The sequence below is a fragment of the Taurulus bubalis genome (assembly GCF_910589615.1).
Source record: "Taurulus bubalis genome assembly, chromosome: 15".
Lineage (NCBI taxonomy): Eukaryota > Metazoa > Chordata > Actinopteri > Perciformes > Cottidae > Taurulus > Taurulus bubalis.
The window spans coordinates 12,804,015-12,818,453 of NC_136603.1; the positions used below are offsets into that span (position 1 = coordinate 12,804,015).

At 40.2% G+C, this 14,439-nt stretch overlaps 1 protein-coding gene across 1 annotated transcript in view; it reads left to right on the top strand.

The window, feature by feature from the left end:
* ubr3 (ubiquitin protein ligase E3 component n-recognin 3) overlaps positions 1-14,439 on the top strand; it is a gene marked incomplete at its 5' end in the record, with an annotated part of 35,864 nt that continues 21,425 nt past the window's right edge. The window contains 24 exons of the mRNA XM_079231189.1: positions 1-437; positions 1,686-1,825; positions 1,944-2,096; positions 2,403-2,558; positions 3,030-3,070; positions 3,401-3,467; positions 3,546-3,676; positions 3,863-4,091; positions 4,872-5,051; positions 5,859-5,992; positions 6,142-6,228; positions 6,311-6,376; positions 6,460-6,549; positions 6,656-6,784; positions 6,888-6,940; positions 7,016-7,149; positions 7,417-7,502; positions 7,586-7,727; positions 8,352-8,448; positions 9,544-9,685; positions 9,987-10,091; positions 10,181-10,351; positions 12,501-12,946; positions 14,381-14,439. The exon at positions 14,381-14,439 is cut by the window's right edge and continues 30 nt beyond it. Coding sequence (XP_079087315.1) covers positions 1-437; positions 1,686-1,825; positions 1,944-2,096; positions 2,403-2,558; positions 3,030-3,070; positions 3,401-3,467; positions 3,546-3,676; positions 3,863-4,091; positions 4,872-5,051; positions 5,859-5,992; positions 6,142-6,228; positions 6,311-6,376; positions 6,460-6,549; positions 6,656-6,784; positions 6,888-6,940; positions 7,016-7,149; positions 7,417-7,502; positions 7,586-7,727; positions 8,352-8,448; positions 9,544-9,685; positions 9,987-10,091; positions 10,181-10,351; positions 12,501-12,946; positions 14,381-14,439 — 3,475 coding nt within the window. The remainder of the gene's footprint in view (positions 438-1,685; positions 1,826-1,943; positions 2,097-2,402; positions 2,559-3,029; positions 3,071-3,400; positions 3,468-3,545; positions 3,677-3,862; positions 4,092-4,871; positions 5,052-5,858; positions 5,993-6,141; positions 6,229-6,310; positions 6,377-6,459; positions 6,550-6,655; positions 6,785-6,887; positions 6,941-7,015; positions 7,150-7,416; positions 7,503-7,585; positions 7,728-8,351; positions 8,449-9,543; positions 9,686-9,986; positions 10,092-10,180; positions 10,352-12,500; positions 12,947-14,380) is intronic.

Consider the following 14,439-nt stretch of genomic DNA (forward strand, 5'->3'; position numbering starts at 1 on the left):
ATGATGGCGGCGTCGCTGCTGCTTCGCCGGGACAAGAAAGCCACCGCCGCCCATTTGAAGGCAGACTTGAATCGGGCAGACAACAGCTCCGGGGTCCGACAGCTCCAGGAGCTGCTTGACGTTGTGCTGAATCCCGAAACCCCGGCGGCGGACACCGAGGCTCTCGACTGGTGCAAATGTCTCATCGCAGGAGGCGAAGGCTTCGAGGAGTTCTGCAAAACCGTCCGGTCCTACGACAACGCGACCCTGTGCGGCTTGGTCTGGACGGCTAATTTCGTGGCGTATCGATGCCGGACCTGTGGCATCTCCCCGTGCATGTCCCTGTGCGCCGAGTGCTTCAACAACGGAGACCACACGGGCCATGACTTCAACATGTTCCGGAGCCAGGCCGGCGGGGCCTGTGACTGTGGAGACGGGAATGTCATGCGGGAGAGTGGGTAAGTACGAGCTAACGCTAACGCTAGCTGCTAGCGAGACTGTGGAGGCTAAGCTAACGGCTAGCGCTGTTTTGACAGGTCTCGGTGTGACAGTGGGCTAATTTAGATGATACCATGTCCTCATCTGCGTAGTCTGTTTACTTCCAGGTGCTTCTGTGAGATATGGATGCGGATTACAGTCCGCCAGCAGCTGTTTTTAATAGTACAATACTGCTTTATTTTTAACCCTCGACTAAGTACGTCAAGTTATCTCTGCTCCGAGGGGCTAGCCATGCTAACCATCACTGTAATTATTAAACCAGCAGCTGTAGCTCGAGGTTTCTGTAATACCGACTAAGGAAATATGATGATATTATATATCGACATCGTGATATGAGATAAGATATCTTAATATCGTAGTATGGCATAATTGTCTTGTCCTGGTTTTAAAGGCGGCTTTACATTTTCTGAATTTGGTCGTTTTCTGCTCTATTATTTGCTTTAATCTATTTAGTCTACTGATGGTTATTTACCAGTTATCTCATTGCGTACATATTTAGTGAAAGCACCAATAGTCAACCCAACAATGTTGTTGCAATAGCGATATAGAGGTATTTGATAAAACATATTGTGATATTTGATGTTCTCTATATTGCCCAGCCCTATTGCAGACACAGTCATAGCTATGATTTGTTATTATTGTTTTTCTTAATTATAGTTTTCCCTCTTTTAGAAACTATAATGTATAATCCTAGCTTGGATACAATATTGTAAGACTGAGGTAAACATATCATTATGTGCATAGTTTTGTTATTGTTATTCAGAAGTAAAAACATATTGTGACATCAAGCAGCTGACTTTTCTGCTGACTAATTTGTCTCAGTCAAACATCCTGAGCAATATGAGCAAGATGATTTTAATGTGTTACTTTGGATCACACTATGTGTATTGAGCAGGGTTAAAAAAAACAAAAATAGCTCCCAGTTTCTTAGTCTGTAATGCTCACCTCATCACAACCATTATAAACCTCAACCCAACTGGAATAATTAACTAAATCTAGTGCAATGATCACAAGTAAATGTATAAAACATAAAAATAAAAATGAAATGAAATGTACATGCAACCTTCTGGTTTGACAGGACAAATATGGAGACTGCTGGAATGATACTATAATTTAAACAAAACTTGATTATAAAGAAAGAGAGAGAAGGTTGCTATGATCTTTATGAGAGGTCGGGAACATCAACTTTTGTGTTTAATTTCTTGCAGGTTTTGCAGACGGCATCGGTTGAGAACAGGGGAGAATGTCCCCTCAATACCTCGAGACCTTCTCTTGATGTCTGAGATGGTTCTTCCTCACTTCATCCTGTGCATTATACAGTATCTGAGAGATGGATACACTGAAGCAGGTGAAGACACACATGATATTCTTTTCTTTAGGGAAACAATATACTTTGGCTTTCTGACCATCTCAAACAAAAGGCTGTAACTATGAAAAATGACTTATCTCTTATCTTGCTTTACCAGACGCCTCAACTGAGCGAGATCTGCAGAAGGTCCTGCAGCAGCTGGAACCTCAGATCTCCTTCTTGGAGGAGCTCACAAAGATGGGAGGGGCAATGAGGACTGTACTGACAAAGATCTTGACCAATCAGCAAACATTCAAGGAGTTGAGCATGGGTAAATATCTATAGTGGAGTTTGTGTTCAACCAATTCTTGATCTAATATTATTGTGTGGTTGCACACATAAGAACATTTCAAAACTTGAAATAAAAACAAAATGCATATTCTAGAATTTATACATTTTTATTGTTAAAACAAATGTAAAAGGTTTGCTGCATTTTCATCTAAGCTGTGGATTCTGAGCAGAATATCAAATCCAGGTGTCCTTTACTTCCTGCATATTTGCTTGCAATCAAGTTTTTTTTGTTTTCTCTTGAGATTTTCACTTAAAACAATTGTTGACATTTTCTATTTTTTTTCAGGCCAAGAGGAGAATTTGTATGCTAAAAAGAACTATGACAAGTATTTGTCAGCCTTGCAGAATTCAGGTTTGGTGTCCGTGGAGGAGAAAGCCCAAGGTGCTACTGCTGATGTCACGGTTGGTGCTGAAGGAGGTGCAGGAGCAATGGTTCTATTGGGTAAGAGAACCATTGCCGTTTATATATCTGTCAGCTGTGGAAAATGGCTTCAAAACTCTTTTGAGTCCAAGCCTGGCAGGTGTCAGAAATGTTAAGTTAATGTTGAGCCTAATCTTTCTCACATTATTTGATCGCACCAATGTCCTGTGAACTTGCAGTAACCACTTTCTCGTACAGTCCCGCACAGTATTGAACTGCCTACATCATAGCTATTCCAGATAATATTAATGTATGATATCATTCGTTTTTAAGATTAACAAATAAAGTTCTCATCAGATCTCATCACTTATTTCTAGAGAAATTAAGCCTTGACTTTTAAGGAATTTGACTGTCATGGCAATATTCAACATGGGTTGAAATGCGCTGTTTGAACAAATTCAGTTTTGCATATTGTGATCACTCGGGCAACTTTTTTTTTGTGTCCAGTGGCTCGAGATGTTCCTGGCTAAATCTTTTTCTTGGTTTTGTTAGGAACCACTGCACCAGGGAGCCCAGATGAGTCTAGTAAAGAGGTTTGTGCCAGCATCACGCAATGAATAACAAACTCATTTTAACCAGTTTGTACTTAAATTCAAAAGACCATGTTTGCATTTTTTATTAATAGATTAATAATTTTGTCAAAGAAAAGGCCCATATAGATTTCTTAAATCTGTTTTATATTTTTGCTCATTTTTACTTAATACTTTCATAGCTAAATGATTCATCAATTATCAAAATGTGTGGTAAATTGAGTAAATGTTTTTAACATTTCATGTTAGGCTTTTTCAGTTTGATATGAAATGATCTAAAGTAACTGTAAAATATTTTGTAAACCTGTTGGTTTTTTCTTTTCTCCCTCCTAGGAGGACCAAGATGCAGGACAGTCTGTTGGACAGAGGAAGAGGGTTAAGCTGAGCAGTAGTACCAAAGGTAAATATAAAGAAAGTATAATGCACAAGTACATGTACACAAAATGGCCGTCTTATCATGTGCCTTTTCTGCCCTCAGATCCGTGTATTATTGAATCCCTGAAGCATAAATGCTTTCTGGAGGAGTTGCTGTTTTGGACAATACAATATGAGTTTCCTCAGAAGATGGTCACTTTCCTACTAAACATGTTGCCAGATCAGGATTACAAGGTATTTTCTCTCACGATTACATTACTTTGCCAGATGCATGTCTGGCCTTCTGTTGAAACAAAAACTGTAACGATGGTTTCCACATACATATTGGGTTTTGAAAGCAAATGGAATCCTCCTTTTAAAACCAGCATCATAACAAGCAGCCTTAATTGTGTTATGGGTTTTTCTCTTCCTCTCTGGCAGATCACATTTACAAAAACATTTGTTCAGCATTATGCATTCATCATGAAAACTCTGATGAAAAGCCACGAGTCTGATACCATGTCCAACCGCATTGTACATATTAGTGTGCAGCTGTTTAGCAACGAGGAGCTGGCTCGACATGTGACGGAGGAGTGTCAGTTGCTGGACATCATGGTCACAGTCCTCCTCTACATGATGGAGAGTTGCCTTATTAAAAGTGAACTTCAGGGTAAGTGGTCCAATTGTGTCAGAAGTCTAATCATTTTTGATTTAACACACCTCGTCCAACTTCAAAAAGGCTCTGTAGACGATGATGCAGGTTGCTGGTTTTTTAATCAGTTTGGATCAGTTGTGAACAGCATGATTTTCTGGATATTTATTTTTTATTTTTTAGAAGAGACTGCTGATGTTAGAGACGGATCATTAACTTCTCTGGCTTTATGCATGGTCAAATTAATGCATTAACAAACGTAAATTAATATTCAGAGATGGAGCTTTAATGTCAAAACTCATAATTCCATTGTATTCAGTTACTCAAAATATCCACCTTTTATGGAGTGGTCCATGAGGCCTTAATGATGTCGTATCAGGAGGTCATAATAATTATGTTAATGGTTCATCATTAACTATAATCATGAAAACTGAATACTCTTTGCTTTTCTTTTTTTTGTAGTACAAATTGGGTACATAAAGCCTGTGAGATGTTTTAAGAAAGACTGCTTTCAAAATAGCAAACTGCAACTTTTTATTCTGCATTCCATTTTTAATCATCATCAGTGCAGAAAAAAAGGCATAATTGTTTCATCCCTCTGGCCTTTCTCATTGTAAAGGCTCTGAGTGAAATTATCTTGAACTTTAAACTTTTTGTTGAGTTCTTTTTTTTTAATGTTTTGTACTGCAGACAAAATTGTTACACTTTTTTTTTTTCTTGATGTAAAATGACTAAATACAAAGTGAGTCAAAATTAAGTTAATGTCTGTGTTTTCGTGTCTCTTGTTTCTTCTTTTAGATGAAGAGAACAGTCGCCATGTTGTGGTAAACTGCAGTGAAGCTCTGTTGAAGAACAACACCTACTGGCCGTTAGTTAGTGATTTTATTAACATCCTCTCACACCAAAGTGTTGCAAAAAAGTTCCTCGAAGACCATTCATTGTTGATGCTGTGGATGAGCTTTGTGTCATTTTTCCAAGGTGAGTCATAGTTGGATAGGTATATGGTATATTTAAATCAATTAGTTGCCCATGCATCCATTTTGGAAAAAATTTCCACAGTAAATTGAAACTTTGAATGCAGAACTAAGTATCTAGTACAGATGCTCTGGTTTCCCTGTTGTACCTTTTTGATAATTCGGAATAGAAGTTTAGCAGCTGAGACAAATAGCCATGAAACGGATGTTGGTCTTGGGTCCCATAGCATCCTCTCCAGGTCGAACACAACCCTTGATTTGATTGTGTGTGCAGATTTCCTGTTTGACTTAATGTATCAACAGTATGCTTAGTCAGACAGAGACAGACCTCACCTTCTCTACTGTTAATGCTTCAGGAAAAGTGAGTAGTGAGGTATATGACTGAATTAGGATTGTGGTTCGTGCTGCTCTCTTGCTGTGTCTACTCACCCTCACGTCCCTAAAAATATCACTCACCCTTGCAAAGTGGGCTGGAGTATCCGTTTGCTGACTTAATGTGCAGTGCCACTATTACATTCTCTGCTGTACTGCTCCTGCTTTAAAGTCTTATGTTTAATAGAGATTTATTTGGCTTTCATCAGACACATTTGATTTCTAAGAATAGAAACACATTTGCTAATATGGTGAAACGCGTATAAACACACATTTTAATATGTGCATGATCAAAGAAATATATTCAGAGGTCTGTGCTGAATTTTCAAAACACAAGGCACACTATGTGGTTTTTATATTGATTGCTCACATGAGCATTATATTACATTACATGACGTGGTGACTGTCTAACATGTTAAACCATTTCCTGGTGCGATAGGTATGAACCTGAATAAGCGGGAGTTGAATGAACATGTGGAATTTGAGTCTCAGACATACTATGCAGCGTTTGCAGCAGAGCTTGAGGCCTGTGCGCAACCAATGTGGGGTCTCTTGACACACTGCAAAGTCAAAGTAAGTCTGTTTTTACACTCCGACTGCTCTCACACCTCTCCTGTGCGCATTCCTAATGGTCTGAAATGATTGATGGAACACATCCTGGCATGCATGCATGCACTCACGACAGACCCTATGTCGATGTTTAACATAAATTCTGTTCACAGGAGACGCAGGAATATAGTAAAACTGTGGTACGCTACTGCTTGGAGACCCTGCAGATCTGGTTTGATGCCATTGGCTTCATTGACGAGGTATATTTAAAAGCCAAACCACTGTGTTTACAAACAAGGCTTTCTCACCACCTGTTTCTCATGGCTGTTAAATCTTTTATAGCCTGCTCCAAATCAAGTGACATTTCACCTGCCACTGCACCGTTACTATGCCATGTTCCTCAGCAAGGTATGTCAGAACCTCTTATCTCTTAAGACATCATTCTGCAATATGTTTGTGTGTTTTTAAATATAATTGTTTGAAAATCTCAGGCTGTAAAGTGCCAAGGCCTGGACCTGGATAGCCTCCTGCCGGACCAGGAGATGCTGATGAAGATAATGGTGCATCCACTCCAAATCCAGGTATAACACTTGGCCCATAAACAGATTTGTGTTTTTTATTCATATCTATTTTCTCTCCAAGTCTGTAGCCACATGTTAACGAATATGTTGCTATGTATGGCTATAGGCATCCCTGTCAGAGATCCACAGCAACATGTGGGTCAGGAATGGTCTGCAGATCAAGGGACAGGCTATGACCTACGTGCAATCCCACTTCTGCAACTCCATGATTGACCCAGACATATATCTGCTCCAGGTTTGTATTGCTATATCATAGAAAACTATCAGTATATACTGTAACAATAATCATTATTTTCATTTTCTGTTCCTATTTTCATTTATTTATTTTTACTTCACAGGTCTGTGCATCGAGACTAGATCCTGACTACTTTATCTCAAGTGTTTTTGAGAGGTAAGCTTTAACTCTTACACATGCATTCATATAATATTTTACAATTTTAATGCAATGCTGTCTTCTGTCACACAGGTTCAAAGTGGTAGACCTGTTGACGATGGCATCTCAGCATCAGAATGCTGTGTTGGACTCTGAGCAAGAGAGGCCGATGCTTGAAGGAGCACTGACCTTTTTGGTCATATTGACGAGCCTACGTGTTCATTTGGGTAAGTGGTTCAATAGAGGATGCACACAGTCTTCAAGAAATGTACAAACCACTTGCACTATAATAAAACAAGCCTCAGTAAGGCTATATAATAAAATTAGCCGATGGTGAAATAAACCTGCATTATTTTAAAGGAACTGTGGTCACAGGCTGTGACTTAAATGGACTAAAAGACACAAGCCATTTGCTTAAACCCCTCCACATTTAATGTCCGGCTATGATCTTCATCAGTTTGTCCTTACGTTCTACTTTTCACTCTCACTAACAGGGATGACGGATGATGAGATCCTTCGGAGTGAAATGGTCTCGCAGTTGTGCATGAATGACCGTACACACAGCGCGCTGTTAGACCTCGTATCCTTCAATTTAAATATGTTAAAAGAGAAATTATATTCAGTCATCCACAGCAATTATTTTCCTTAAGAGTGTTTTCTTAGATTCCTGAGAACCCCAACCCAAAGAGTGGTATTGTTCCAGGGAGTTGTAGTTTTGAGGAGATGCTCTCTGCTGTGGCTGATTTCAAAGCACCGGTGTTCGAGCCTGGAGGCTCCATGCAGCAGGGCATGTACACACCAAAAGGTAGGATGATTTATTAGCAGTCCATTGTAGCAAGAAACCTGTTTGATGTTCCAGAAGTGTCTCAAAAATGCTTATGCTATATCTATAACATCCTCTGGACACATCAATTTGAGATGCCACTTTTGCTGTTGGAAACGTATCACATACGCAGGGAACAAGGACGTTTTTGAGTGGCGTTGCGCCGCACAGCTTTTAAGGCAAAAGTAGTGCTCTGTAGTTCTTCCTCATACCAAGTAAGTCACTGTCAGGTCACAGTGAGAGTCGGAGAACGTCAGTAACAACTGTATTGTTGAAAATCAGCAAATTTTCCCTTTAAATCTAACTTGCCATAGGAACCATTTTATATGTAGATATGCACATATATTACAAAACCAACCAAGAGGGCATACATACAATGTATTTTATTACACTTTGGATTCTAATTTGTGAATAGAAATGAGTCAAAATGATGACCATGAAATGTCCGAAAGCCATGAGCATTAGAGTGATGTCATTCGTACTCAGCAGACCACTTGGGGGCAGGCTTACACCACTCGCATGGATAAAGTGAAAATAGGAAGAAAGTGAATCAATGTCACTTTGTACCAGAGGTTACAAAACATTTATCTCCCTTTGCAAAACTAGCGGAGGTGTGGGAGAAGGAATTTGACCCCATCATGGTCGTTCTCAGAACGGTCTATCGGCGTGACGTCCAGTCAGCAATGGACAGATACTCAGCATTGTAAGTTAATGCCTTGATTTCCCAAAGTAAAGGTGTGTTTTATAATTTAGATATTGGATAAGCAGTGATTTTTATTTATTTTTTATTTTATTTTTTTATAAAAATGTTTTTAGCATTGTATGTCGCATAATGTCTTTGCATTTTGCTTGACCGTACTCCCTCCTTTTTTTCTGAGTATTCATGCTCAGTCGTTCTTGACAATCAACCTGCATCATGCTCTGTTTAGTGTCGTAGGGTCAACTCTTTCTCTTCTGCCCATGAAGGGACATGATAAGAAAGGTCAGATCTACTGGGTGCTCAAGTTGGTTCCAATTAGATAGCTGTCGAGAAAAATCTATATTTCTAAATGTATGTCTAAATTGTAATAGAATTGAGGAAATCTTTCTTGTTTGATTGTGGTACAGACCTCTCCCAAGACAAAGGGAGCATGGAGGTGAAGGAGATACCTTTGGGTTTATTTTCTTATGGTCGCTGGAACGTGTGAAGATGCTAATCATAATGAAGGTTCTCTCACTGAGAACGCCTGTTTGAGAAATAGAAGTTGGGAAGATAACCTTTTTTTTTTTTTAATGGGATTTTAGGCCTTCTTTGGTAGCGCTTGAAAGTAGTTAATTGTACTTCTTTTACTTGCACTATATCCCGCTTTTTATAGCCTTAACCAGCTGAAACAAAGCCATATTTTTCCTTGAAACATATTGAAGCTGCCGCTGCCACTTCCACCTTGAGAGTCTGATACCAGCCTCATGTTGCTCATTCACACCGTTTGAATATGATGGATTGCCTGTCAGGCTGGCCCTAGTTTTATATAACAATGATTCCCATCATCACTAATATAGTGAGTGACTGTGCTGCCCGTCGGCTGCTCTGTTGCATAGTCTACAATCTTTTGTGCAGTGAATTACTCTGAACAATGTAAGGTGTCACTTCATTAAATTCAGATTCCTTTTCATCGTCTTGCTTTTATGTGGAAAAACAACCATTCTGTTGACCGTGAGCTAGCTCGCGCCCTTATGGGTTTGGTAATGAATTACTATGTTCTGTGTGCTACTCTGTCATTTCTCTGATAATTTCTTTCTTGTTAATTACGTCACCTAGTTTAAAACAGTCTGGCATTCACACTGGCAACCCATGGCCACCTTACAAGGAGAGGACTGCTCTACATCCGTGTTACAAAGGCCTCATCAAGCTGTTGCACTGCAAGACGCTGCACATTGTGATATTCACTCTCCTTTACAAGGTGAAACTTTTTAACGACTTGATCTTGCATCTCAATTAACTTATTGAGCTAAATCAGAAGTGCATGTATATGTCATTTTTGGACCTGTCATTTCACTTGGCAATGATTTGATTTATACATGTTTCAAGATATTGGTACAATACCAGACAGTCCATGTATAGAGCCTTAATGTAGAAAGAAAAAGATAAGTGTTGACAGGCAAACAATTGTTTAATCCTAACAGGGGCATAGTTGGTATCAATAGTGAGGGCGATGATATTTGTCTGCTCTTTAGTATTAACTTATCATTTTATTTTTCTAGATATGGATGGATCATCAGAACATGTCGGAGCATGTGCTGTGCATGGTGCTGTACCTGATCGAGCTGGGTTTGGACAACCAGGTTCAAGACAACAAGGAGGATGAGGTGAGATACGGGTGTCTGAGTTACAACCAAGCGTCTCACTATCCAGACTTCTAGTGTCCATCAGTGTCTTACCAGATTGATGCTTCCAGGAGCCTTGCATTGAGGAGCACTGCCATGACAGCTGGTTCCCTGGCACAAACCTGCTCTCCAACCTGCATCACGTCATCAACTTTGTGAGGGTTCGGGTTCCTGAAACGGCTCCTGAAGTGAAGAGAGAGGCCCCTCCAAGCACCAGCACTGAAGCTTCTTCTTATGGCCAGGTAAAAGGTAGCTCTGCCTGTGAGCTGAGCTTGATTACACTACCATTGATTACAGTGTGATGTCGCTGTAATCAAAACAACTGCAAGTTTTACCTCTAGCGACTATGTTGAAGGCCAGTTTGTTGTTTACTGTATGGCTCCTCCCAGTACAAATGGCAGTGAATTAAACCAGTGGGTGGGCAAGAAAGCTGAACTTCTATATGTGCAAGACCCAGAAGGAGATCCAAGCTAAAAGGTCAATGATTATTAGACTTTAATTCATACAATGTCCAAAAACACAGGCCAATGTTGCTATGTATCTGCTGGAGGCAATTGTCTGCTTAAAGGTTGGCCATGAACACTTGATAAATGACGAGCATACTGCTGTCGGTTTTAGAATAAGGCGTGGTTTCCACTCGTTCAGTTTGACACACAAAACAATACATGGCGCTAATGCTGACTTTAATTGATGGCTCTGTGCTGCAAGTAAACAAAATACCACATTGACCCACAGTATCATAAACAATATAGATATATGAATGCTTTTTTCACATAGCATGTAGTGGCTGAATCTAAATAGAAAATGGGTTATAATGTCTCTCACAACTTTTAGAGTCTGTGAAAATATGTAATTTGCTCCACCTGTTGCTCTTTGATTATCAGCTGATCGGGTCTTATCATCCTCATTACTATCATATGCCTCTTGCACTTTCATTCCATTCAAAGGAGTTTCACCGCCCTTGCTACTACGTCACAAGAAGCCCTCCTGCACAGCCAAAGGGAGCGTAGCCAAAGATACAGTCTTGTCATCAGTGTGAGGTTGGCAAGCAACCAGTGGGAAGTACAGAAAGTGATTGCTCCATGCCAAGAAATTGTCCATAACTTAGAAGGGGAAACACATTTTTTTCCCCTTCAGATTTGAGATGTTCCCATATCGGTCTTCACAGAAAGGTTTTGGGTGACATCCCTTAAGGACTCATTTCTGATCCAACATCCATTTTTCACCAACTTTAAAGATGGGTAACTATGACATTGTGTGTTCATGGTCCCTATGGGATAAATCTTGGTTACTTTGGTGCTCTCCTTTCCTTTCCATGCTCAATGTAGCAGTCGGCATTATATGATATAGTTGGCACATTACATCAACAAAAACTTGTTTTGTCACATTTTCTTTGAGCTCGACATGATGTTTTTTGTATCATCTTTTGTTCCTCTTTTTATATCATTATTATTATTATTATTATTATTATTATTATTATTGTTGTTCGTTTTGCTGTACTTGCTCTACAGAACTCAAGACGTCTTTCAGGGAATTGGAGAGAGGTAGCTACATCCTTTTTTATAAAAAAAAGGCTGATTGCTTTAATGCCATATGCGGCTGTGTTTGTCTACTTTTTTATCTGAGCTATGAAAGAATTTCTTTGCACCTTTCAAAGGAGGTCTGCCTTGGTGTGTTATGGTGTGATTAAATGCTGTGCTTCAGCAGTTTCCTTCCCTCTTGACTGCTGAAACTAATTACATGTGAGATGCAGGTTTGGGTAAATGTTTTTAACCGCATGGCAATATGATTGATGTTTCCTTAACTGGGCTGGATTATATATTTTTATTCAACAGTGCAGCTCAGGTCCTTTTTGTCAGGTCATGGCTGTCCTTCAGGAGGCTTATGTGCCCATCAGGATGATTTGAATTCGCTGCAGGAATATGGTCTGCCGATATATGTTATCGGCAAAGTTATTTGTGAAACGCCAGCGGAAATTCTATAATGGACATTTAATTGTATGTGTATTGTGCTCGTCTCACTGGTAATGAATCACCCCTCCAATCCATCAAAGTCCATCAGACTACTAGTGATGTCCTTTTAGGAGATTGTGTTTGTGCTCAAAGACGGATCTGACAAAGCACCCAGATGCAGGTGGAATAAAGGGATGCTGGTCACGAGATCTTGCTCTTCATCTCTTTGCATGTTTTGCTGATATGATGTCTGCTTGATACTTGCAACGTGCTTTGACAAATGTTGTTTGTGTGGGACATTATTTATTTAGTATTATTGTGTCCACATATCAGAATCAGAAACCGTAGTGAAACATGGTGTTGGACATGACATTAACACTGCCAGACTTGGGTGTTGTCACCTATTCAAACATGTCGATGCTGTTCTATGCTTTCCTAGAACCTGCGTGAAGCTCAGGTGTTCAGCCTTGTTTCGGAGCGGAGGAGGAAGTTCCAGGAGATAATCAACCGTAGCAACACTGAAGCCACCCAGGTTGTTCGGCCCAAGAGCTCCTCAACGCGTTGGGTCCCACCAGGCACACCCCCGCAGCTGGTAACTGAGATCCTGGAGATCCGGGAGAGCATGCTGTCTCTCCTCATCAAGCTCCACCAGAAGTTATCGTCCAAGCAAAACTCTCTGTCTCCGTCGTGGCTGGAGGAGATGGACATGAGCCGGCACACTCACGGAGATGGCATTACAGCCATTGAGCGCATCCTCACCAAGGCGGCCACGCGCAGCTGCCAAATCAAGCGTAGCATCCAGGACATTTGTGGAAAGGTGTGTCCTCCTGTGCCACCAAAGAAGAACAGTCCCACTGACAAGAAAACTATGGATAAGGAAGAGAGGTAGCATAATCGTGTACTGTGTTTCTTTGTTAAATAATATATTCGCTACTATGATTTTACATTTACACAGGTCCATGGTGCGTATTAATATCGTTAATTTTTTTTTTTTTTGTCTGAAAAACTAATAATCTGTATACTACCACCAACGTGTGGCCAAAGCAGCAGCAGCAGCAGATTATGCTTTTTCAGCCAAATTTACTGTATTTTAAGATTTCAAACAGTCTTTTCGTTTTTCAAACAATTGTGCAACTATCATGTGTTGCCATGAACTATGTTGTTCATCGTTGCACTGCCATGAAAATTGGGTCTGTTGGCTGTTTGAAAAATCTAATCAAACTCGCTGAGGGTTTCTGACTCCTCTTCACATTCACCCACTAGTCTGTGGCTCCCATTTACTTCCTCTAATGATGATGGAATGGGCTATAACCATTTAATAATTGTCTGCTTTTGGGGTTGGCTTCACCCCACAGACATGGGTAAAGTGTTGTTTCCAAGGCAACCATCAGGCAGTAGTGCGGTCAGTGGTAGCGGGAAGTGAGAAGCCGCTGCCCGTTCCTCATGCAGGTTGTTGGCACCCCTGAGGCGTCAGTAAAAACTATTGAGCTGTGACGTTCCTGTCAGCATTTGTTTATGTCCTCTTATTAGGGACTTACGTTACAGTCAGCCTTCACCCTGTGTGTGTGTGTGTGTGTGTGTGTGTGTGTGTGTGTGTGTGTGTGTGTGTGTGTGTGTGTGTGTGTTTTCTAATGGGAATTATTAAATTCCTGTCATAGAAAATGTCAATGATCTAAAAGGTCTTAAGGACAAGAGTAGGAATGAGTAGGATTTATCTGTTGTGGTTTATATACACATGCCAGCGAGTTGAGTGACTTTCAGTCTTTCCAGCTAATAGGCATAGTATTTGTATACAGATAGGAGAATTTTGTGAACCGCACCTCTGACTCAGATGGCACCGACTACAGTATCAGCCCAGGCCGAACAGATCCCTGTGGGGGAAGAGACTGTAGAATTGGATTATAATTAATCAACACAAGTGATACCTTTCACATTATACAGTATAATTGTATCCATTGATAAGATGAAGTGTTGATTAGGGCTTTAAACATATCAAGTTGGACTGTTTACATTCTTACAACAAGACGATGCCAAATCATCTAGCATTGGTGTGCGATGCTAATAAAGCGTTTGTGATATTTCATTTGACACATTGACTGCGTTGGCAGCCCGACGTTCAGTTCTTGTGAGAAATGCCCCGAAACATCCCAAACACAGTAAAATTAAAATGAGAGAAGATCGCTGGGCAGATGCAAAGTTTTTATTTAGAGGGATTATTTTTGTATGACTCTATATCTTGTTTTTGCACCTCCATATGTATGTAAATCAGTATTCATTTAGTTTTAGAATCTAGTTCAATTCTGCATATTCTACTTTCAGACGTCAGAGAGCAAGAGAGAGACAACAGAAGCTGCTTGCTGAATTTGCCTCCCGACAGA